This window comes from Monodon monoceros, unplaced genomic scaffold (genome assembly GCF_005190385.1).
Source record: "Monodon monoceros isolate NGI ecotype Baffin Bay Population unplaced genomic scaffold, NGI_Narwhal_1 Super_Scaffold_16, whole genome shotgun sequence".
Taxonomy (NCBI): domain Eukaryota; kingdom Metazoa; phylum Chordata; class Mammalia; order Artiodactyla; family Monodontidae; genus Monodon; species Monodon monoceros.
Window position 1 is genome coordinate 18,627,060 of NW_021703772.1, and position 23,215 is coordinate 18,650,274.

The window sequence follows — 23,215 nt, forward strand, 5'->3', positions numbered from 1 at the left end:
ACCAATGCCTGCTTCGAGCCTGCCAACCAGATGGTGAAGTGTGATCCCCGTCACGGCAAGTACATGGCCTGCTGCCTGCTGTACCGTGGAGACGTGGTGCCCAAGGATGTCAACGCCGCCATCGCTGCCATCAAGACCAAGCGCAGTATTCAGTTCGTGGACTGGTGCCCCACGGGCTTCAAGGTTGGCATCAACTACCAGCCCCCCACTGTGGTGCCCGGGGGTGATCTGGCCAAGGTGCAGCGTGCCGTGTGCATGCTGAGCAACACGACCGCCATCGCTGAGGCCTGGGCCCGCCTGGACCACAAGTTCGACCTGATGTATGCCAAGAGGGCGTTTGTGCACTGGTACGTGGGCGAGGGCATGGAGGAGGGTGAGTTCTCCGAGGCCCGGGAGGATATGGCTGCCCTGGAGAAGGATTACGAGGAAGTAGGCATCGACTCCTATGAGGACGAGGATGAGGGAGAAGAATAGAACAGCTGCCTGGAGTCCACTCACTATGTTTATTGCAAAATCCTTTCGAAATAAACAGTCTCCTTGCACGGTTTCTTGTCCCCTCCTTGAGTGATTAAGCTTCTGCTGCCTCGTCCCCTTTTGTGCTGCTGCTGCTTCTGCTGCTGCCCTCACTATGTGCTGCTCATGACTCTTTCCCTTCCGTGGCTGAAAGTGAGAACTTCAGGCCAGGAAAGAAAGACCTTCCCTGCCAGGCCCAGGAAACATGACCCCGTGTATGATCCTAGAGGAGCCCAGGATAGGGGGGAGATGAGGACCAAGTCTTGGACCCGTCTGTCCAGCCATAAGCTGTTAAAGGATCTGAGGCTTCACTTCTGTTCCAAGTAGTAGTTTAAGCCCAGCAGTTTCTGTATTTGAGAGTTAGACGGCTACCCTATTCTTCCCGCTGCTCTGCATTCACTGACTCTGGAAGCAAGGCTTGGCCCAGGTACCTCTGTGCGTTATAAGGGCTTGGGAGTGGGGCTGAGCTGGCCCAGAGTTCCTGGGCATGGAGCCTAGTCATAAGCTTGGGGGATGGGAGGGAACAAGGGCGATCTCCTAGAGTTGTTTGTGTCACTGCACCTCCTAGCAGCTTTGCAAAGCTTACTGTTGGTCTCGCTGCTTTGCTGGGGCCTAGGGTTGTGCCATTAAAAGTCAGGTCATTTCCCCTCTGTTTGTGCTTTCTTTCTGGCCTCAGCCTCTGTGCTAGCTGGTGGGAGCCTCCTGCCAGGGCCCTGGGGAAAACTTCAACTTTGCTAATAGGCACCCTGGGACCCACACTGACGTCAGCAGTTGGGGGTGGGCACAGTGCAGGGAAGAAGCTTCAATCTCAGGAGCAGGAGATGCGAACCCTGCCCTTGCCTCCCCTCCCTGGTGATTCAGGAACACGGTGCCCTTCCCAGGGGAACAGCTTTCAAGCCCAGCAAGGGCAGGGCCCCTGTTTACTCAGCAGAGTAAGCAGGAAGTGGCAGCTGGATACTGCCACACCACACTGGCCTCATTAATCATTAACCATGTGTGAACTAGAACCATCTGGGAGAGATTCTGGGCCAAAATGGCTGCCACCTCCACTCTCCTTGCTCCCAGGCAGAGGCTAGAGACCAGCTATGTAGCTGTCCCAAAGACTCCTCAGGTGTCTCCACCCAGAAGCCGTTGCCTGGAAAACTAGCCGGGCTGCTCTAAGCTACCCAGCCCTGGGAATGAAGAAATGAAAGTATGAATTGAGGGTGCTTAAGGCGGCCCTGGTCACAGTTCTTGGCATAGAAGCCAGTTCAAACCAGAGCATCTTGAAGTTTCTGAATAAGACAAGCTAGGAGAAGTATTGCCCACCACCAACCAGCCAGATCTAAGGTAGGCACACCTGCCTACGTACGTGGAATGATGAACTCACGCCATTCTTGACGCTACGCCAGTTCCTCTTCTCTCCAGGCTCTCCCTTGGAAGTGGCAACCAGACTTTTGGCCCCCTGCACCTCTTCTCTCACTCCAGGCACAAGGAAACTAAGATCACACCAAGCTACTTGCACTTTATTCTTCTATTCATACATTTTCCTGCTCCCAGATTTGGAGACAGATCATGATGTAAGCTCAGCAGTCCTGCTCAGAACCTTTACCAGATTCTATCAGTTCCCCTTTCCCCGTTCCCCACCCTCACCCACCACTACCCAGTCAGGCCCCCAGTCCAGTTGTTGCTCTTGGGCGTAAGGGAGCAGAATCAGAGACAGAAGACTGAGCTGACTGTCCCCACCCCCCAGCTGCCCCCAACTACAAGACAGCTGTCCTGGTTAGAAGGGATGGAGATTCCACTAAGGGGTGGGAGCTTCTTCCCAAGGCACAGGGGACACCTTCTCAACATGGCCACTGGTTTGTTCAGATTTGGGTAGTGTGCTGGCTCTGAGCTGGGGGCTGCAGTGCCTCCAGCTGACTCAGGAGGGAAGGAATATGAGGGCGCTGCTGCGGGTCCACAGTCATCATTAAGGTCAGCAGCTGCCGCAAGGCTGAAGAATGCCTGTAGAAGGAGGAGGGCAGGGCCATGAGGGCAGCCATCCCCTGTGCCACAGCTCCAGCCCCGCAAACGGCTGGGAGGAGTCTGAACTGCTTTTGCTGCCCCCTTCACTGCTCACCTGGGGCTCTGCGGGATGCTTAGTTGGTTCTGCACAGCAAGGGCCACACTGTCACCCTTCTGGAACACCATGTCATAAGGGCCTTCCCCAAACATCATGGCATATAGCACACAGCCTAGGGACTAAGCATAACTTGGTTATTCCTTGGAAGGGGACCAGTGTAGGAGATATCGCTCCCCTTAATTCTGTAGTGAAAGGAAACTACAATATGCGGACTTCAGTCACATGACACCACCAGGGCCCAGAGAAACTGCGAGTTAGCTGGAGGCCTCTGCACCCTGGGCTTGGCCACTGCCTTCAGCCCTGACAGTTGGCTGTACTCACCCTGTTCAAAGGGCGGGATTATACCACTTCCTGAGCAACTGAGTACAGTGTCAGTGACAGTTTCCAGGAAGAGAGTCGAGGGCGGATGAGGACATACGTGGTTTCTGGGGCCCCATGCGCTAGAAACCAAAGACCTGTTCTACTCCACAGTAGGTACAGAGCAGCACTCCTCCCCACCCAGATTCCCACCCACATCCTCCTCACCCAGACATCAGTCCGCTCATCGATGACACAGTGGCTCTGCACGGAAAAGAGCTCCGGGGCCCGGTAGGAGATGGTGCACCGCTGGGCTGCCCAGTCCTGGAACAGTGGCCCCAGAGCTCAAAAGTGGGGCACAGGTCATGGTCATGTGACCAAATTGGGGCACGCACCAGAAGGGGTTGAGGATGGGGAACAGGTAGGCAAAGGAACCTAGAGACTCTTACCTGGAGGGTCAGAGCCTGGCGGGAGCCCTCCACGTGGATGCATGCTTGACTCATGGAACCCAAGTCCATTAAAACTGGCTGCCCCTCATCTCCAAGCAAGATATTGGTGGGTTTCAGGTCCCTGCAGGAAAGTGGAAATGAACCATGAGCGTCCTTGGACAGGAAGGCTGGAATCCTGGGCCGGGGGGGGGGGGCGCAAAAGAATCATGGGGGCTGTTCTTTGGGAGGACAGCAGAGACCTCTCATTTCTCTTGATGAGGCTCTTCCCTTCTGCCCCGCAGGTACACAGGAGCCTCCCACTGACCTGTGGGCATAACCCTTGGCATGAATAGCCTCCAGGCCTCTGCAGATACTCAGCAGCAGCTGAAGGATTTGCTCTTCAGTCAAGAAGTTGCCTTTGTCCTTCAGCTGTTCTATCTCGTCCCATAGCGTACCTCTCTGCAAAACAAGTTTCCCCACCGTTGATGTTTTTTTAGCCTCTGCTCCTTGAGCCTGAGTCCTTCCCCATGACAAAGCCTATCAACCATCTCACCACACACCCCACAGCCCCATCTGGGTTCCTTAAACCCCAAATCTGAAGTAGTCAAACCAGAACACGGTCTCTGCTTCCCAACGTTCTTGACTGCTCACACAGCCCTTGGCAGGTGGCTCTGTTGCAACCCCCTCCATAGCCAGGAGACTTTCTGACCTTGAAGAAGGGTAGCAGCAGCCAGGCCTCATGTTTAGTGCCTTGCTCCCTCAGACAATAAGCCACAAGGCGAAGGATGTTGGGGTGATGGAAGAGGCGATGCATGTCTGCTTCTCGTTGTGCCTCCTCCCGGTCCTGCTGCTCATGACACAGGATTCGCTTCAGGGCGTAGAACTGTCCATCATGTAACCCCTCCACTAGGTCCACATAGCTGAACCCACTGTGGGCCAAAGGGGTCAGTGAAGGACCATGGTCATTTCCCACACTGCTTGGACCCAGAGGAATTCCCTGGGGAGAAGGGTGGGGCAGGGTGGTGTCTTTCCCGTTTAGTAACAACCCTCCCAAGGTGTGACTCTAAAAAGAAGTCTGAAGATTATTACACTTTGAGCTCAAGACCAGGGACAGAGTCACCTTTTAGGTGCTATGATTTTTTTTTTTTTTGCGGTACGCAGGCCTCTCACTGTTGTGGCCTCTCCCATTGAGGAGCACACGCTCCGGATGCACAGACTCAGCGGCCGTGGCTCACGGGCCTAGCCGCTCCGTGGCATGTGGGATCTTCCCGGACCGGGGCACAAACCCGTGTCCCCTGCATCGGCAGGCGGACTCTCAACCACTGCGCCACCAGGGAAGCCCCTAGGTGCTATGATCTTAATGCAGGGCTCTGCACATGACAGATGCTCCATAAATATTAAATAAATAACAGTCAACATTTATCAAGTGCTATGAACCAGGCCGTAGGGGAGACATTTGATACGCAGTATCTGGTTTAGTCCTCACAGCCCTACAAGTAAAGCATAATTAGCTCCAAAAGGCAGATGAAACTATGGCTTATCAAGGCCATACATGGTGAATCTAGGAAGCCTGGCTCCACAATCCACTTTCTTGACCACCACAGTAGCTGGGCTCTGTCAGGTGAATCAGAGGCTAGGCAGAAAACTTTTGTGCCCCTATCATGTGCAGACTGCTGTCCTTCAAACACCATAACCCTAGGGACTAGTTAAATGATTTCCAAACACTCACCCCTCCCCCAGTTTCTGGATGAAGAGGTAGCGCTTATTGTCAATGATGACAGTTCCCCGAGAGCAGACACAAAGCGCGTGGCCCATAGTGTCTCAGTCATCCTCCTTAAGGACGGTCTGGGGCTGCCAAAGGGTTCGTCCAGGTTGAGAGGTCTCTTTCAGGCAAGTCGCTGGGGGTCCAGCGGATCATGCTGGAAGGAAAAGAACGGCAGGGTCGCTGGCCGGGCACAATCCAGAAGACCCCTAAAGTGGCAACGTGGAGCGCTCAGGGCCAGATCTCGGAACCTAGAAAAAATGGGCCCTGGCAACGCCGGCTCCAAGGCTGGGGTCAGGTGCCTAAAAGCCTCAGGCCCCGCGGCGACTCCCAGGCCACTTCCTCCAACCCCCGCCCACCTTTAGGCGACTCCCACTCCCACGCCCTTGGGCTGCAAAGGCAGGTCATGGGGGGGTTCCGGGGGGGAGGTGCGAGGCCCGGACCCACCACTTGCACAGCCCACCCCAGTCTCGGCGCGCAGAGCCCAGGGTGGGCCAGCCTGGACTCCCAACTCACCTGGCTTCGGCTGGAGGGAGGCGCCAGACACCGGAAACAGCGATTACGTCATCAGCCCGCGCCTGTGTAACGGCCCGTAGTATGCTAGCAACCTCTGGGCACCCAGGCGATGTGGGGGCGTGGAGCTGAGAGGCCCGGTGCTGGCTAGGCCAGGGGGAGGACGGGTCCCAGGACCCGAGTGAGGGTTCCACACCTGGCCTTCAGTACGGGTCAAGACGCAGGCATCTACGCCAAAGGGGAGCAAAGCCGGCCTCGGCCTGAGGCCCCCCAGGACCTCCATCTCCCAATGCCAGAGGTGGGGGGGCGTCATACCTCCCGCGCACTGGGCAGCCAGCTACGGTCCAGCCCGAGGTGGATGCTGAGAGGGGCGGGTGCTGGCGGCCTGGACCCCTGGAGCTCTGATCAGTACAACCTTGAGGGCTCTGGCCTGTATCCCATTACCGTAGTCTCAGTGGTTAAGAGCTCAGGCTCTTGAACCAGACTAGGGTCTGAATCCTGTCTTAATAGCCTATTAGCTGTGTGACCTGAACAAGTTACTTAACCTCTGGAAAGCTCACTTTCCCTCACTGTAAAATGGGTATACTAGTACCTAAGGTTAAGTGCATGAACTGTGAGGCCAGACTGCCTTGTTTAAATCCCAGCTCTACTAAACTAGCTGTGTGACACTGAACAGGCTACTTCATATTTGTATCCTTCAGTCCCCTCACCAGTAAAATGGAAATGATCATCATCGGCCTCACAGAGTTGTCTGGAGATTAAATGAGAGGGAAAGTGCTTAGCACAGTATTTGACACATAGCTCTCGGCAGCGTCAATAATCAGAAATTAATAATAATAATATTATCCTGGTCCTCACATCCCAGGCTTGGGACTGTGAAGGCAGGTGTAATGGAAATTCACAAATTCCCAAGCCTTGGAACCAAGCAGTTGTCCTCGACCTCTCTTGCCTAAGCAGGCAGGGATAAATTGGAAAGAGGTGCACATCCAAAGAAAATAGGATGGCCTAGATGGTCTCTTTTGTTGAAGCAGCAAAGGACTCTCCAGGAAAAAGATCCCTCTTGTAATCTGGTCCCCCCCCCACCCCCCTTTCCTCTGGTTTCCCTTGGTTCTGAACCTGTTTCTGACATTCATCTAGATTTAACCTGCTATGTGCCAGGCCCTGTGATAGAAGCAGAGGATTCAGGTTGGATAAGATTCTCCCCACCCTCAGGGGGCTCAGTGTAGTAGAGCACTGCTTCTCAATCTTTATTTATTTGGCTGCGCTGGTCTTAGTTGCGGCATGTGGGCTCTTAGTTGTGGCATGTGGGATCTAGTGCATTGGGAGCACAGAGTCTTACCCACTGGACCACCAGGGAAATCCCTGCTTCTCAATCTTGAGTTTGCTTAGGAGCACCTGGAAAGCTTGTCAAAATACAAAATCTGATTCTATAGGTTTGAGGTAGGATCTGAGACTCTGCATTTCTAACAAGCTCCCAGGTGATGCTGGTGAAGCTGGCTCATGAACTGCACTTTGAGTAGCAAGATGTAGAGGATTTTACAAACTAGTCGAGTAGTGGGTAGCTGCAGGCTGTAGACAAAGTCCAGACTAATTCGCCTGGCAACTTGAGGTGGTCTCCGCCCACTTGCTCGCTGAGGTTCCCTCCCAGGAATCCGCCACGTGACGGTCGGACCACCGTCTCTGACTAGAAGAGCCCCGAAAGCGCCATGGCTCCCCAGAAGCTGCTCTGCCTTCCCTCCCTGCTGCTGCTCCTCCTGATGCGGCTGCTGCGCCAGGTAGGATGAGTATCAAACCACCCGGCTGGGTGCGGGGAGACGGGATCAGATATGGCGGAGGAGAGAACGAAAGTGAAAACAACAGAATACTGGGAAGGGCTAGTTCCATCTCTGCTCTTGGCAGACGCTGACCCCCGACTCCAGACCACTGCTGAGCACCGTCTCTCCCCTTGCAGGCAGACACTCGGTCGTTTGTAGTGGATCGGGATCATGACAGATTCCTCCTGGACGGGGCCCCGTTCCGCTACGCGTCTGGCAGCCTGCACTACTTTCGGGTACCACGGGTGCTTTGGGCAGACCGGCTTTTCAAGATGCGAATGAGTGGCCTCAACGCCGTACAGTTGTAAGAAGTGCTCCCGAGAGCCATGGAAGGGTGGGATTTACTCTTCCTACCACCCCCTTAAGAAGGGGATCAGGACAGGAAGATTGGCTGTGTATGAGAGGTTCTAGCTCCAGGGCCTCCCAGCCAAGGGTGGGAAAGGGTGGGCCAGGACCTCCTTCCAACAGCTTCCTGGAGATTCCCTGCAAGGCCTGAGCCCATAAGCCTCCGCGGCATCTCCCTGCCTTGGGCCCTTGTTAACCTCTTCCTTTCTCAGTTATGTGCCCTGGAACTACCACGAGCCAGAGCCTGGGGTCTATAACTTTAATGCCAACCGTGACCTCTTTGCATTTCTGAAAGAGGCAACTTTAGCAAACCTGTTGGTCATACTGAGACCAGGACCTTACATCTGTGCAGAGTGGGAGATGGTGAGTTAGTGGGAGAATGAATAGAAGCAAAGCCTCCCAAGTGCAGTTCCCAGACTACTCGCATCTGCCCCCACTCTAGGGTCATTTCCATCACTATACTCAACTTCCTCCCTTCTTACCTCCCCTACTCCACTCCCAGACAACAAAGCCCAGTCACTTTTTTTTTTTGGCTGCCTTGGGGCTTCGTTGCTGCACGGGCTTTCTCTAGTTGCAGTGAGCGGGGCTACTTTTCTTTGTGGTGTGTGGGCTTCTCACTGCAATGGCTTCTCTTGTTGTGGAGCACGGGCTCTAGGCACGCAGGCTTCAGTGGTTGTGGCATGCGGGCTCAGTAGTTGTGGTGCACAGGCTTAGTTGCTCTGCAGCATGTGGGATCTTCACGGACCAGGGCTCAAACCCATGTCACCTGCATTGGCAGGTGGATTCTTAACCACTGCGCCACCAGGGAAGTCCCCCACTCACTTCTCTGTTGTCTTTATGTTTGTCTCAGGGGGGTCTCCCAGCCTGGTTGCTTCGAAAACCTAAAATTCATCTGAGAACTTCAGATCCAGGTGAGTTGAGAAAAAAAGACTTGACACAGAAAAAAGCAAAGGACAACAACAAAATGGGTCATTTGAGTGCCCCAAACAGAGATCATTCATTCAAATATTTAGTGTTTTCATCATGCCCAGCAGAATGCTAGGAACTGGGGGACCAGACAGACCCAGTCTGGAAGAAACGTTAATTTAAAAAAACCCCAAACTTATAAGATTATTTAAAAATACTACACAAGAAAATAGACAAGGAGTTGAGATAGTGAATAACAGGGCCTCTTTTAGGTAGGAAGGCCAGAAAAGGCTTTCCTGAGAAGATGACATTTCAGTTACTCTAGGGAAGGGAAAACACCGGTCATATGAAGAGTGAGGCGAGAATGACCAGGTAGAGGGAATGATGTATTGTTTTAAAATTAATTAATTCATTTATTTTTGGCCGCGCCTCAGGGCTTGTAGGATCTTAGTTCCCAGACCAGGGATTGAATGGCCCTCGGCAGTGAAAGTGCGAAGTCCTAACCACTGGACCGCCAGGGAGTTCCCGGATATGGTATCTTTTAAGGCCCAGAGATAGGAAAGATCATGGCATGGTTGAGGCCAGCATGGCTGGAGCACAGTGGGTGAGGGAGAGTAGTATGACAAGAAATTGTAGATAGATAGGGACTGTTAATGCAGGATCTTACAGGCCACTGTACGGGGTTTGCATTTTATTATAAGCACAGTAGAAAGTCATTGAAAGAGTTTAACCAGAATTATCTGATTTGTTTTTAGATTACGTTAGCCTGGATGTGGAAAATGGATTAAGGGGACCAAGGGTAGAGGTGGAGAAACTTAACTGGGAGACTATGATTGTAGCTGAGGAGAGAGATGACGGCTCCTGGACTGTGATAGTGGTGGAAATAGAAAGAAGAGAGCAGGACTGAGCTATAAGTTGGAGATAAAAGTCACCAGGACTCTACTGACAGATTTTGATGAGAGGGGGAGGGGTGGGGGCAGTGTGGGTAGGATGAGGAAAGAAAGGAATCAAGTTTCTGGCCAGTCAAGATGGTGGTGCCATTTATTGACTTAGGGAAGATAGAGAAGACAAGGGGTGGCAAAAGAACAACTTTTGGGGAAGAAACAATGGTTCTGTTCTGGTCATGTTAAATTTTTATCACTCAAGGGAGGATATTAAGTAAGCAATAGGATGTGTGAATGTGGAGCTTAGGAGTAGGTCTGAGCTAGAGGTATAAATTTGGGAGTCATCGGTGTAAGGATGGCATTTAAATCCATGCGTACTGAGACATCACCTAGGGAAAGAGCATGAAAAAGAAAAGATGAGATGCCCAATATTTCAAGGCGTTTGGATTTCATTTCAGGTGCAAGTAGGAAGTCATTAGAGCAGGGAATAATTCTATCTGCTTTACACCTTTTAAAAAGTTTACTGTTTTAAAAAGGTCAAAATTCCTTATATCTGCTGGGGACTCTCCAGGTGCTGTTTCACTTCTTAGGGTGCTGGAGAGCTTTATGCCACTTATAGCATTTCCGAAACTCAATTGACTATGAAATACATTTAAAATGATAAAGTACTGATGGAAAAACAACATGCAGTCTGTTTTTCTCAAGAAAACCAGTGACCTCTTCATTGCTGAATCCATGGTGACGTCTCAGATCTTATCCCCCTTGACCAGTCAGCAGCATTCAGCCCAGTTGATCACTTTGTCCTGTGAAATACTCTTCTCACCGTTTCCATGATACCACACTTATTTGGTCCCTGCCCCTCCCCCTACAATCTTTCCGACCACTCCTTCTCAGTCTCTTACTGATCCTTCTCCACTTCCCTTTCCACTAAATGCTGGGGTGTGTCAGGGCTCAGTCCTTGGACACTCCTCTTTTCCATATATATTTACTCCCTTTATGATCTCATTCATTTGCGTGCTTTAAATTCCATCTGATAGCTAATGATTCTGAAATATATATCTCCAGTCAGGACCTTCCCTTGGCTTCCAAAACCATATATCCAACTGCCTACTTGACTTCTGCATTTGGAGGTCTAAAAGGCATACTGATACAACTAAGTTCCTTCCAAACCAGCTATTCATACACTCTCCCTGTCTCAGTTAATGGCAAGTCCATTTTCCAATTCATCGGGCTAAACACTGTGGTGGAATTTTTCACACCTGTCTTTCTCTCAGGCCCCTCATTCAGTCCGTCAGAAAGTCCTGTCAGCTTCACCCTCAAAATATATTGAATTCAATTACTTTTCATCACCCCCAATGCCACCACCCTGGTCCAAACCACCTCTCTCAGCTGGATTACTTTAATACCTTCCTAACTGGTTTCCCTTCTTTGCCCCTCCCCCATGTAGTCTATTCTTAATTCAGCAGTCAGTGTGATCCTCTTAAAATATAAGTTTAAATATATATTTTAGATCATGTCATTTCTCTGTCTAAACCTCTCCAACAGGTTCTCAACTCATTCAGAATACGAACCATGGATTCCTTAAAATGGTCTATTAGGTCCTACCTAATTGGCCCAGTCACCTCCCTGACATCCACTCTTCTCCCCATTGTTCATGCTGGCTTCTCTGCTGTTCCTGTCTTGAGGCCTTTGCACGTGGTACTGCCTCTATCTTCCTGCAGAACGACCTCGCTGATGCCTTCCCTGGGCCACCCTCTAAAATTTAAACTCCCTTCACCCCACCATTTTATATCCTCCTTCCCTGCTTAATTTTTTCTCCTTGGCATTAACACACTACATATTTTACCTGATTATTTAATTCACTGCCTCCCTCACTGGAAAGGAAATTCCACAAGGACAGAGATCTTTGTCCATTTTGTTCCCTTCTGTATCCCTAACACCTAGAACACTGCTTAGTGCATAGTGAGCACCCATAAATACCTGTTGAATGAGAGTTAATGTATGCTTGGATTAAAGGAGGCAAAACAACCTGGGCCTCCTTTATACAGAACACAAAATGTAAAGGAATTAAATGTTTTAAGAATATAAAAATACCCTCTAAAATATCTTTCGTTGACTCCACCTTTGAGAGTCTGCTATCTGCTAAGCATTGTCCTCAACGACAGGGATGCAGCAAATGAACCTGACAGACAAGGTTCCTGCTCACTAGTGGGGGAGACCAACAGGAAACAATTACAGAAATAAATGCTTAATTATAATTTGTTAAGCACTCGAAAGGGAAGTATGAAGTGATGTGAGAGTGTGTAACAGGGGGATCTACCCTCATCTAGGATCTCAGAGGTTTCCTTGGGGAAGTGAAATTTAAGATCTGAAGCCTGAGTTGGAGTTGCTTAGGTAAGGAGGCAGAGGTCATGCATGAGTCTTCTGAGGGTGAGTCAACAGAAATCACCAATAGGAGTTGAGAATTTAAGGCATGATACCCAATACCATCTTTCATTTGATGACTTAAATCTCCTGGACTGTCAGTTACATCAGGGTGCAGGTCAGACATTCTACACTTTTGTAAACTCCCATGCTACTTCATAGCAATCTCAAGTATATATGATTACATAATAACAGCTCCATTTGATGTGTTTTAACATTTTTCTTACATTTAAAAAATGAATTTACAAGAAATACTGCTTTGTTTCCCATGCTCAAATTTCATTGCCATGCAGCTATACAAGTGCTTAGGGTTCAGACACAGCTGTGGACAAGTGGGGTGCAAAGTGCAGCCCAGAGTTCAGGCAGCACTGAAGTTGCTAGCACTGAGGCTAGGGGTGGGGGCTGCAGAGGTGGTGGTGCCCTGATGAACAGAGCACTGCCCCTTCCTTTAGACTTCCTTGCCGCAGTGGACTCCTGGTTCAAGGTCTTGCTGCCCAAGATACATCCATGGCTCTACCACAATGGGGGCAACATCATTAGCATTCAGGTACAAGTGGAAAGTTGACTGGGCTAGGGGAAGGAGGTGACGGTGTCCTTAATTTCTCCACCTCATAGCTGACCTCCACTTTTCCTTTCCCCTGGCAGGTGGAGAATGAATACGGTAGCTACGGGGCCTGCGACATGAGCTACATGAGACACCTGGCTGGGCTCTTCCGTGCACTGCTTGGAGACAAGATCTTGCTCTTCACCACAGATGGCCCTGAAGGCCTCAAATGTGGCTCCCTCCAGGGACTCTATACCACTATAGATTTTGGCCCAGGTCTCCTGAGCAAGGGTTCGGAGTGAAGTCTGGGGAAGGGGCACCTGTTCCATGTTGCTCATCTTTCACCTTTGCCTCCTTTCTGCAGCTGACAACATGACCAAAATCTTTGCCCTGCTTCGGAAGTATGAACCCCGCGGGCCATTGGTGAGGAGCCAGAGGGGGGGGCAATCAAAGCAGGTGTCAGAGTGGGAAATGGGTTGAGCTCGGTTCCCATCTGGCTCACAGCTCCTTTCACTTCATGCTGTAGGTGAACTCTGAGTACTACACAGGCTGGCTGGATTACTGGGGCCAGAATCACTCCACACGCTCCGTACCAGCTGTAACCAAAGGACTAGAGAACATGCTAAAGTTGGGAGCCAGTGTGAACATGTAACTGGAGACACCGGGGCCAGCATGACTCTGTAACTGGGTGCTGGGGATGAAGGTTAAGATTCAGTGGGTCAGCTTTTACCTTTCCCCCTGCTCTCCCCCACTTTAGGTACATGTTCCATGGAGGTACCAACTTTGGATACTGGAATGGTGAGTCCAGATGGTCCCTGGGGTGGCAGCAGGGAGGCAGCAAGGAATTAGAATCTGCGGGCTGCACGGATTAGGACGCTAGAAGCTGGATGTGGCCACTGCTGCCCCTGCTGATAGCAAAACTCTCTGCATGCATTTCTTTGCTTAGTGCCTATCACCTGAAAGATATATGGAATTAATTAAATTGGTTTGACCAGGTGCTGATGAGAAGGGACGCTTTCTTCCAATTACTACCAGCTACGACTACGATGCACCCATATCTGAAGCAGGGGACCCCACACCTAAGCTTTTTGCTATTCGAAATGTCATCAGCAAGGTACCCCACCACTTCATTAAGCACCAAAAGCTTTTATTAATTTGGGGGGAGGGAGTACCCAAATTGCTTGTAAAGGGATCCCATAAATCAGTGGTTGTTGTCTGGGCCAGAGAGCCCTCTGAGCACCCTATGGCAGCATTTCTCACCCACCCAAATGGGATTCCCTGGGGAGATACACACAAATATGTGTAAAATTACAGAACCTTCATGACCCCTGAAGCCCTTCCCTGGACCCCCAGTTAAGAACCCTGCACTAGGGTCTTGGAATAGGGGTTCTTTGTGTGGTTTTCCTATGGCTCCTGAGAGAATTTGGTCTCAGTTCCAGGAAGTTCCCTTGGGACCTTTACCTCCCCCCAGCCCCAAGATGATGCTTGGACCTTTGAGCCTACACCTGGTAAGCTTCTCTCCATTACTCTCTAATTCTACCCCTTTATTCTCTAAATAGCCTAGCCTATCCTACCCTCTATTCTGAAAGTTCCCTCATATTCTGATACTTTCCCCTTATTCTAACAGGATGGGAATTTGCTGGCTTTCCTAGACTTCCTATGCCCCCAAGGGCCCATCCATTCAATCCTGCCAATGACCTTTGAGGCTGTCAACCAGGTAAAGCATAATCCCCCATCCGGTGGGTATGGCAACAGCTATACCAGGGGTTCCCTCAGCTATGCATCTTCCCCACAGTATCCTTTCTTATCTCTCAGCTTATAAACTTATTCTTACACACCCAGGACCATGGGTATATGTTGTACCGGACCTATCTGACCCATACTGTTTCTGAGCCAACACAATTCTGGGTGCCAAACAATGGAGTCCATGACCGTGCCTACGTGATGGTGGATGGGGTGAGAACCTAATACCAGGCTATCTCTGAGCCCATTTCCTCTCCTCCCCAGCACACTTTAGTCTTAAATTTCCCATATCTACCTTTTCCCACTGCCTGCTCACATTTGAGGGGATAAGCTGGGATGAGGAAGAGTTTGACTAAGGATAAGGTTCCATTATGAATGGATAAGTGACAGAAGAGCTATATTCTCTTTGCCCTCTAAATCAGTGTCCTAATGTGGCTTCCTGTGTGGTGGCCACAGGCTAGATGCTGAGCTCCTCCCTTTTACAGATACTCTTATCCACAGGTGTTTCAGGGTGTTTTGGAACGAAACATGAAACACAACCTATTTTTGACGGGGAAAAAGGGGGCCAAACTGGATGTCTTGCTGGAGAACATGGGGAGGCTCAGTTTTGGGTCTAACAGCAGTGACTTCAAGGTGAGCTAGCTATGCCCACTCCCTTGCCCCCATACTCTTTTTTTTTTTAATTTCATTTTTTAAATTATTTATTTATTTGGCCGCGCCAGGCCTTACTTGCTGCACGTGGGATCTTTGTTGCAGCACATGGCATCTTTTTTAGTTGCAGCATGCAGAATCTTTAGTTGTGGCATGCGGGATCCAGTTCTCTGACCAGGGATTGAACCCAAGCCCCCTGCATTGGGAGCGCAGAGTCTTAACCACTGGACCACCAGGGAATTCCCACCCCCCAATATTCTTATTGACCGAACTCCCTTGGAAAGATAGGGACCTAATAGAAGATAAACAAGAGCTATGTCCTGGGCTTCCCTGGTGGCGCAGTGGTTGACAGTCTGCCTGCCAATGCAGGGGATGCGGGTTCGTGCCCCGGTCCGGAAAGATCCCACATGCAGCGGAGTGGCTGGGCCCGTGAGCCATGGCCGCTGAGCCTGCGTGTCCGGAGCCTGTGCTCCGCAACGGGAGAGGCCATAACAGTGAGAGGCCCGTGTACCACAAAAAAAAAAAAAAAAAAAAAAAAAAAAAAAAAAAAAAGCTATGCCCTAATCTGGACATGGCCACTAGTTGCATCCCAGGGCTTGAGTAGGGATAGTTTGGCCTTAGAACTTAGAGAATGATGAATTTTCATTTGCCTTCTTCACAGGGCCTATTGGAGCCACCGATTCTGGGGCAAACGGTCCTTACCCAGTGGCTGATGTTCCCTCTGAAAGTTGATAATCTTGTAAAGCGGTGGTTTCCCAACCAGTTGCTGAAAAGCTCACATCCTCAAACTCCCTCTGGCCCCACCTTCTACTCTACAACCTTCCCAATTTTAGACTCAGGCGGGGACACATTTCTCTTTCTACCTGGATGGACCAAGGTACTGCTGACAGTGAGGGTGGGGCTGGGGAGTAGGGTGGTAAGAGGAAAATCTTGGAAGGAGGGAGAGCAGAAATTATTCCTCTGATCAGAAACCCCAAAGGGGATAATTCTACCCCTTTGAGAGCTGATCCTTTATATTCCTCTCCTTCCTCCTCCCCAGGGCCAAGTCTGGATCAATGGGTTTAACCTGGGCCGCTACTGGACAAAGAGGGGGCCACAACAGACCCTCTATGTGCCAAGACCCCTGCTGTTTCCTAGGGGAGCCCTCAACAAAATCACGTTGCTGGAGCTAGAAAATGTGCCTCTTCAGCCCCAAATCCAATTCCTGGATAGGCCTATCCTCAATAGCACTATGCATAAGACATACATCTATTCCCTCTCAGCTGAAAGTGCCTCTGAACCAATGGAGTTAAGTGGGCACTGAAAGAAAGGTAACCCTTGGACCTGGGACATGGAGTGGGCAGGATCCCTTGGTGCTAGTCATGGTGACCGTGAGGAAACAAAGGCCACAGGTCTGAATGTAAGTACAAGTGCAGTTTCCTTGCCAAACTTCATTGTGATTAAAATTCCAGAGACAGTACCAGCTCCACACACCTCTATGGCCCTGGTTCCTGAATGTCCCTCACCCCAATCTTCCAAATACTCTCTGGTTTCGTGGGGAAGAAGAAACCAGAGGGGGCCAGTGTGTATGTGCCCTCTCAGAGCCTAGAGTTGGCCCCAGGTGGAGCTGTAAGAGATCAGGAAAAGGGCTTTCCAGCCCTACAGCGATGATCCTGGAGGCAGCGTGTGGAGAGGAAAGAAGTCAAAGTAGTGAAAGGGAATATGAGGCCTTGGAGGGATGTCCCACAGCTCCAGTGGCGTCTGAACAAGAGGAAGAAAATGGCTGGAGAGGTGTCCCAGAAACTTTCTAATCCAAGCCTTCCCTGTCCCTCCTCCTGCCACTTCTATTTTTATTCCAAAGGTTCCCAGAGCGTCTCAAATCCCCTCAACAGCCTTTCTGAACACTGAGCAGGCACGCATTCTACTTGTCCAGAATGGCCTCTAACTCATCACAACCTACCCACTCACGCCCACCCCCTCTATGTACCGAACACTGATGATGGCAGGGTCAGGGACCTGAGGGGTAGGGGCTCCCAAATGGGCAGCCAGTCGGTGCTCTGCAGCCAGAGCTCCCTGAGGGGAAGAGAAGTTGTGTTAAGGACAAGGCCCCAGTGGTGGAGAGGGTACCCAAGAAGTGACACTGCACACTGGATCAGACCTCTAAGGAAGTGTTGCTGGGGAAGAACGAACCTCCAGCCTCGCCTTCTCTCAGTCGCTGAGGGCGGCAAATCTCCGCTGCTCTTCTTGCTCCCACTACTGCTCCTGCCGGTGCCGCCGGGCTGCCTTCCGCTCCCTTTTCCGAATGGCCTGCCGCGCCTCCATTTCCGCTGTCAGTGGCCCTGGCACCTGGAGGATTTCTGGGAAGGTATAAGGTAAGACCTATACAAACTATCCTTGGTAAAACTGGAAGAAAATAGAAAAGATCTAGCCAGAATCTCTGATGCTTTCCCACCCTGCTGCTGCCTCTTCCAGCTGACCTGAGCTTTGCTGTAATCATTAGCATCTGGATTCTTCTCCATGAAGCTCTGGAACTCATCACATGATTTGTCAGCTGCAGCCGTGTACGGTGGCCGGGTCCGGTAGTCCCTAGGTGCGAAAACCCAAAAAATGAGTTCAACATCACCTGCCTCCGGCTCCTCCCAACATCACCCAAGCAGACCAGGGGAAACACTGCCAAGTAGCTGGTGCCAAGATCATCGTCAGGAGGGGCCGGCACGAGGGCCCTTACCTACTGAGCCTCTCCCAGCTGTGGCGGCTGCATGCAGGAGGGTGAAGCCACCAGAGCCCAAGGGGGCACTGAGCAGAGACAGAACTCCAGGGTCTAGGGGGCTGGCAGCTAGCCGGAGCTTCAGCATCCCCCATCTCCAGCTCGGCAAGCAGCCAAGAGCACATCCCAGCGCTCTGGCTGACCAGGGGACTTGGCCTCATCTGGGGAAGGCCCCAAAGGGGCTGACTCTGAAAAGGCCTCATCTTCTTGAGGTTGCTGGGAAAGAGTCATTTGCGCCCCAGCCTCCAGGTCTTGGTTTCTCTCCCTCTTATTCCTTTTTCTCCTCCTCTGCTTGGGCAATACCTCAAATTCACGAAGATCCAGCGTCCCCAGTGTCACCTCTACTTGCTCCAACTCTACCTGGGAGCCATCCTCTCCCTCTGACTCTGAACCTAGGGAAAAATTTGCTATGTTAGATCCATCTCAGGAATAAGCAGAGGGTAGAAGGTTGTGGGCTGCCCCAGATGCATAAGAATGTACACAGAGAGAAAATCCAGATCACTTGAAATAAAAGTGTTTGTATTTTGTCACCCAAGATAAAGTAGCCCATCAAGAGCTGAAGCCATTAGTATCACATGCAGAGATGAGGCTCGCAGCCCAGACAAGCACAGGCCCAGAAGAAGCTATGCAGGGACAAGAGTCCCTGAACATTCCCATGACAGCCTTAGGGTGGTGCACAACAGAGGAAAGCACGAGCAGTGACAGCCATGCAGGCCAACAGTCTGCAGCGAGGCAAGCAGCCCTTAGCCCAAAACCAGAGCATCCAAGAAGACAGGTAAATTATGTAAGATCCACACAACACACATTCAAGCATCGACTTCATGCTAAGACTTCTCAAAGTACTAGAGATAACGTCAGTGAACAAAAGAGACGATAGATTTGGAAAAGTCACAAAACGTGTAATTGCTACCACATACCCCACACTATAAACAGACGTGTGTGTGTGTGTGTGTGTGTGTGTGTGTGTGTGTGTGTGTGTGTAGTATGTAAGGGTTTACCTATAAATAGGGAAGTGAATAAGTTATGACAGTAGGGGATTTGCCACTGCAGTTCTAGGACAGACCCCGAGAGAGATTTGACAATTGCCAGATGGTGCTCAAACCCTGTTTGGGAGCTTCCTCATTCCGCCCGAGTGCCTCATTTTCATCACTGCGGACCTTTCTTTCTTCCTCAATGGCCTTCCTTCCTCTCATTGTCTTCCAGTTTGTCTGAGGTAAATCCAACCTGACTGTCTCCCGGGGGTCTTCTCCTGCCATAAAACAAAAGATGGTTCTCAAATTTAGCTGAGGAGAAGCCAGCCCAGGTTTCTCTCAATGAAGATGCCATCGGACTGCAGTACGAGGGCTAGAAAATCATCTGGGTGCACAAATGAGAAGCCGAGGCTTGGGCCGGGAGGTACGGGAAGGTCTAGGGAGTCAGGGGATCTGGACAGAAGGGTCACCGTGGACATGCAAGGTGGTCAGCTTATGGAGCACACGCTGTAGCTCTTGGAAGGTGGGTCTGCGGGTAGCGAGGGGGATATCCCAAAGTCGGGGATCCCCAGGTTGCAGGGGAGCCTCATGGCCTCCAAAGAACAAGGACCGGCCAGAGCGGGGTGCACGCATCAGTATCGTCCCAGCCTTCTCCAGCACCTTAGCCTAGTCTGGCCCTGCCAGCAGGTCACAAACATCCTAGAGAAGAAAGTAACTCAGCCCTGCATCTCTTCACTTGCTACTTTTAAATCTCCAACCAAAACATGACCCACAGATCATGTGTAGGGAGTGGGAGGCAGAAGATAATGGAGGGGGCTTCCCTGGTGGCACAGTGGTTAAGAATCCGCTTGCCAATGCAGGGGACACGGGTTCGAGCCCTGGTCTGGGAAGATCCCACGTGCCACGGAGCAACTAAGCCCGTGCACCACAACTACTGAGGCTGCACTCTAGAGCCCTCGTGCCACAACTACTGAAGCCCATATGCCTAGAGCCCGTGTTCTGAAACGAGAAGGCACTGCAATGAGAAGCCCGCGTACCGCAACGAAGAGTAGTCCCCGCAACTAGAGAAAGCCCGTGCGCAGCAATGAAGACCCAATGTAGCCAAAAAGAAAGAAAGAAAGAAGATAATGGAGGGAGAATGACAGGACTAAGAATCCTGGGCATTCACCCCATTCTACCTTCATCTACCCAAAAATAACCAAGACAGGGGATACAGGAGCCAGCCTCCCTACTGTAACATTTAATCAGTTGAGAGGGAAAAAGTGTGGATTAGAGGAGCACCAGATCTGGACACTTAACTCACCTTATATAGCATGTCTTCACTGTAGCGCCTCAGGTTGGCTCCAGCAGAGCGGGAAGCCGCACCCCGGGCATCCCGAAGCCCCTGGGCTGTGCCCCACTTGGCCCGCACTGTGTAGCAGTGAAAGGTTTTGTGTGTCAACGCTTCTTGTCTGTAGACAGCACAGACTCAGTACTGGAAACCAGCTGGTACTCCCAGGCTACCAGGATCCATTCCATCCTTACCCCATGCAGCACCCTCTCACCCTTGGAAAACAGCACCAGCAAAGTGCCCAGCAGCAGCCATGAGCACCATGCAGTCCCTGGGACCTCCGCTTTTCAGGTTTTGTAGCAGCACTTCTGCTGCTTCTGGGGGCACCTGGATGACAGAGGAGCAGCACGAACATATCTGTGGCACTTACTGACAGCAAGAAATAAGTGCCAATGCTAAGTGCTTCACATGCATCATCTCTTTTAATACAACTTATTTGTCCCCATTTTACAAATAAGAAAATTTGAGGGCTTCCCTGGTGGTTGAGAGTCCACCTGCCGACGCAGGGAACACGGGTTTGTGCCCCGATCCGGGAGGATCCCACGTGCCGCGGAGCGGCTGAGCCCGTGAGCCATGGCCGCTGAGCCTGCGCGTCCAGAGCCTGTTCTCCGCAACGGGAGAGGCCACAACAGTGAGAGGCCTGCGTACCGCAAAAAAAAAAAAAAAAGAAAAAAAGGAAAATCTGAGGCTTGTGGAGGTAGTCAAGGTCAAGTGGTAGAACCATAATTCAAACCTAGATTGGTCTATTTCCAAACTTAATTCCATTACACTTGACCCTTCTAAGATTCAAGCCAGTTCAATCCAAGACTGTGCTGTCAAGTGTGATACCCACCCCCAACAGGAAGGAAGGAAGGAAGTGAGACACGGACTGTGCTGAGGGAAAGTCTAGGCTGAGTGTACAGGAGGCTGGAGTTGACCACACAACCTGTGCTGGCACTTGCCTGGCGAGGGCCTAGGACACAGCAATAGGCATCAAGAAACTGGCCCTGGGCATTCTGGAGAAGAACCCGATGGGGGTGGAAGCCTCGGGGTCGGTCAGGCTTCTCAAACTCAGCCCTCTCCTCATCCAGTATCTGCAAGTCCTCCTCACTGGCTGAGTCTGAGTCTTCTGATCCTGAGATGCTGGAAAGATCTCCTGAGAACAACATGAGATACGCAAGTTTGGTGCCCCATCTTTGACCTTTCCTCAAGCTCCTAAACTAGGGTCTTTCTCCATCCCCATGACCTATCCCCACACAGGTCTCCCAACAGTCATCACCTGTGGAGCTCTGCTTTTCAAAGTCCAGGGCAGACCGGAGAGGCTTCTCCTTGAGATGCTGCTTTAGGTTAAACCGATGCCAATCAAGTTCATAAATGTTCCCTCTAGCAGGAGGCAAAGAAGGAAGCACAGTGTGGAAGCATGGCCCAGCCTGGCCTTTTATGGTATCCAAGACCTCTAACAGAACTCCAGGAAGTATGACCAGGTAACAATAACTTTCTTAGTTAAAACATGGAACTTTATTCATTAAAGACAAAATGTCTACCTCTCCCCACCTACCATTACACCTTTGCTTCCACCATTTAGCTCTGTACCTGGTCTTTTACCTGTTCCTGGTGGTTCTGGAAGGTCTGGTCACAGGTTGAACGAAACAACTTCTCTGAAATATCCAGAGGACCCTGGAGTGGTTTTCTTTCTGGGCTTATTCTCTCCCCTGAACCTAAATAAGGGGAGGGTAAACAGAGGTAGAAAAGGAGCCCAAATCCACAGTATCTAGGATTACATTCAGAGTCAGATATACAAAGCAGAGGAGGATACAAAAAGAGATGGCATGTCCTTGCCTTCAAGGAATTTACAATCTAGTAATAACGAAGCGAATAGCACAACAATCACCTTATACAATAAATATGCTTCTGAAAAGATGTACGTAAAATGAATATAAATCAAACATTGTAAATTAATCAACGGGATTGTTTAGAGAAATCCTAGAAAATGATTTCTGGTAAAGTTAAAATTCTTTTTAACTGTGCAAAAATCACTTCCCAAATGCCACTTTTTTAGCTTATATTTCCAATTACAGTGTGCAGTTTGTTCTTTAAAAAGGTACAAGAGAAACAGCCAAACTAAAGCTGTATGAAACCAAGAGTAATTCAGCAAGAAGGAATGACTTGATTGGAATAGTTAAATTTGGACTATGTCAAGGAATTTTGAAGTGTTTTTGCAGGCAGTGGTGGTAACATGATGAGGCATAAACAATGGCAAGAGACTTGTTTGGAGACAATTCAGGAGGCTGTTCTGGAAATCCAGAGATCGAGTGAATTCTTTTTTTTTTGACCAAAATATAGATTTTAATTTTACACGTACAAATGTTGCCTTAAATTCATAACAGTTAAGAAACATATACACAAACCTCAGCTTAAAAGGAAAAGTAAAAACCAAACACTCTGCAGTTGGGGTTTGATAAATTTTATCCAGTAGAAGGAGATGTCAACAAGGGCTCCTAAGCTGGGAAACACCAATAAAAAAATGTGTTCCCTGAAGGAGCAATAAGCTCCCTTTAAAGAGCCCTGTCACGTCCGTCACGGGTCCACCCCAAACCTTCCCAGATACCTGGATAGGAAACCTGCAGAGCCTGGGCCAGAGCCTCCCCGGGAGCGTGGCTCACCAGGCGCAGGCCCTGAAGGACCGGAGTATCCGCCTTGGGGTCAAACAGGGAGACCGACACAGAAGCCTGGGCTGCAGCTGGAGCCGGCGACATGGCTGAGCACAAAGGCGGTTAAGAAACAGAGTACCCCAAAGCAAGATCCTATGCCGCGTCTCCCGCCAGCATGACTTGGTCTCCCCCACGCCGCAAGGCACCACGGCCCTCGCCCTGGTGACAGGGGTTAATACGTGACCCCAGCCCGCTTTCTCACACCACCCAGTCTCGGACCACACAAGAGTGAAATGGGGGCGCATTCAGCAACCAAATCCAGTCCAACAGAATTAAAATCACTGAGGTTCATTAACCAACCGCTCCTCATTACCCGTGCGACGACCTCCAGCAGTGACTAAACCGCGTGAACTCGTCCCCGCCCTCAGAAGCTGCCCCAAAGGTCCCGGGGAGCCGAGTAACACGGCCGTCTACAGTTCGAAGCACGGATTTCTGCAAAAGCACAACAATCTCGTCACTACGGGGCAGCAAAGAGGACAAAAGGCGTCGCCCGCACCTGAACCCCCTCCCCACATAGAGCGCACAATTGGTCCCCTGACTTCCAAGACCC

General features: G+C 50.6%; 4 protein-coding genes across 6 annotated transcripts in view; 2 read left to right on the forward strand and 2 right to left on the reverse strand.

Annotated features, from left to right (window-relative positions):
• The window catches only part of LOC114896478 (tubulin alpha-4A chain), a 5,039-nt gene extending 3,556 nt beyond the window's left edge, over window positions 1–1,483 (forward strand). Inside the window, exon 5 of the mRNA XM_029224477.1 lies at window positions 21–1,483. Coding sequence (XP_029080310.1) covers window positions 21–474 — 454 coding nt within the window. The 3' untranslated portion in view covers window positions 475–1,483. The remainder of the gene's footprint in view (window positions 1–20) is intronic.
• Window positions 1,484–1,997: 514 nt separating this feature from the next.
• STK16 (serine/threonine kinase 16) lies at window positions 1,998–5,845 on the reverse strand. Of its 3 annotated transcripts, none has more exons than XM_029224472.1 (8): window positions 5,621–5,845; window positions 5,072–5,261; window positions 4,052–4,271; window positions 3,668–3,801; window positions 3,364–3,484; window positions 3,143–3,238; window positions 2,615–2,736; window positions 1,998–2,499 (listed from the first exon to the last, which is right to left on the reverse strand). In XM_029224472.1, the coding sequence occupies exons 2-8, from the start codon at window positions 5,155–5,157 to the stop codon at window positions 2,361–2,363; spliced, it is 918 nt and encodes a 305-aa protein (XP_029080305.1). In that variant the 5' UTR covers window positions 5,158–5,261; window positions 5,621–5,845; the 3' UTR covers window positions 1,998–2,360. The 3 variants fall into 3 exon arrangements, with proteins under 3 accessions (XP_029080305.1, XP_029080306.1, XP_029080307.1); XM_029224473.1 differs by lacking the exon at window positions 5,621–5,845 and adding an exon at window positions 5,552–5,593; XM_029224474.1 differs by lacking the exon at window positions 3,143–3,238.
• Window positions 5,745–18,191, forward strand: GLB1L (galactosidase beta 1 like). Its single transcript, XM_029224471.1, has 18 exons — window positions 5,745–5,915; window positions 7,266–7,392; window positions 7,569–7,735; window positions 7,989–8,139; window positions 8,627–8,687; window positions 12,443–12,537; window positions 12,636–12,810; window positions 12,899–12,957; window positions 13,061–13,182; window positions 13,292–13,332; window positions 13,530–13,648; window positions 13,968–14,042; window positions 14,162–14,251; window positions 14,377–14,490; window positions 14,779–14,910; window positions 15,590–15,805; window positions 15,968–17,279; window positions 17,380–18,191. The coding sequence occupies exons 2-17, from the start codon at window positions 7,324–7,326 to the stop codon at window positions 16,229–16,231; spliced, it is 1,950 nt and encodes a 649-aa protein (XP_029080304.1). The 5' UTR covers window positions 5,745–5,915; window positions 7,266–7,323; the 3' UTR covers window positions 16,232–17,279; window positions 17,380–18,191.
• Window positions 16,513–23,103, reverse strand: ANKZF1 (ankyrin repeat and zinc finger peptidyl tRNA hydrolase 1). The gene is given in 15 exon segments (XM_029224475.1): window positions 16,513–16,668; window positions 16,895–16,980; window positions 17,110–17,253; window positions 17,385–17,530; window positions 17,636–17,767; window positions 17,770–18,066; window positions 18,777–18,923; window positions 19,116–19,344; window positions 19,949–20,096; window positions 20,190–20,302; window positions 20,893–21,110; window positions 21,234–21,327; window positions 21,329–21,337; window positions 21,560–21,672; window positions 22,563–23,103. Coding segments are annotated over 15 exon segments (2,148 nt in total). The 5' UTR covers window positions 22,711–23,103; the 3' UTR covers window positions 16,513–16,544.
• Between the last annotated feature and the right edge of the window lie 112 nt (window positions 23,104–23,215).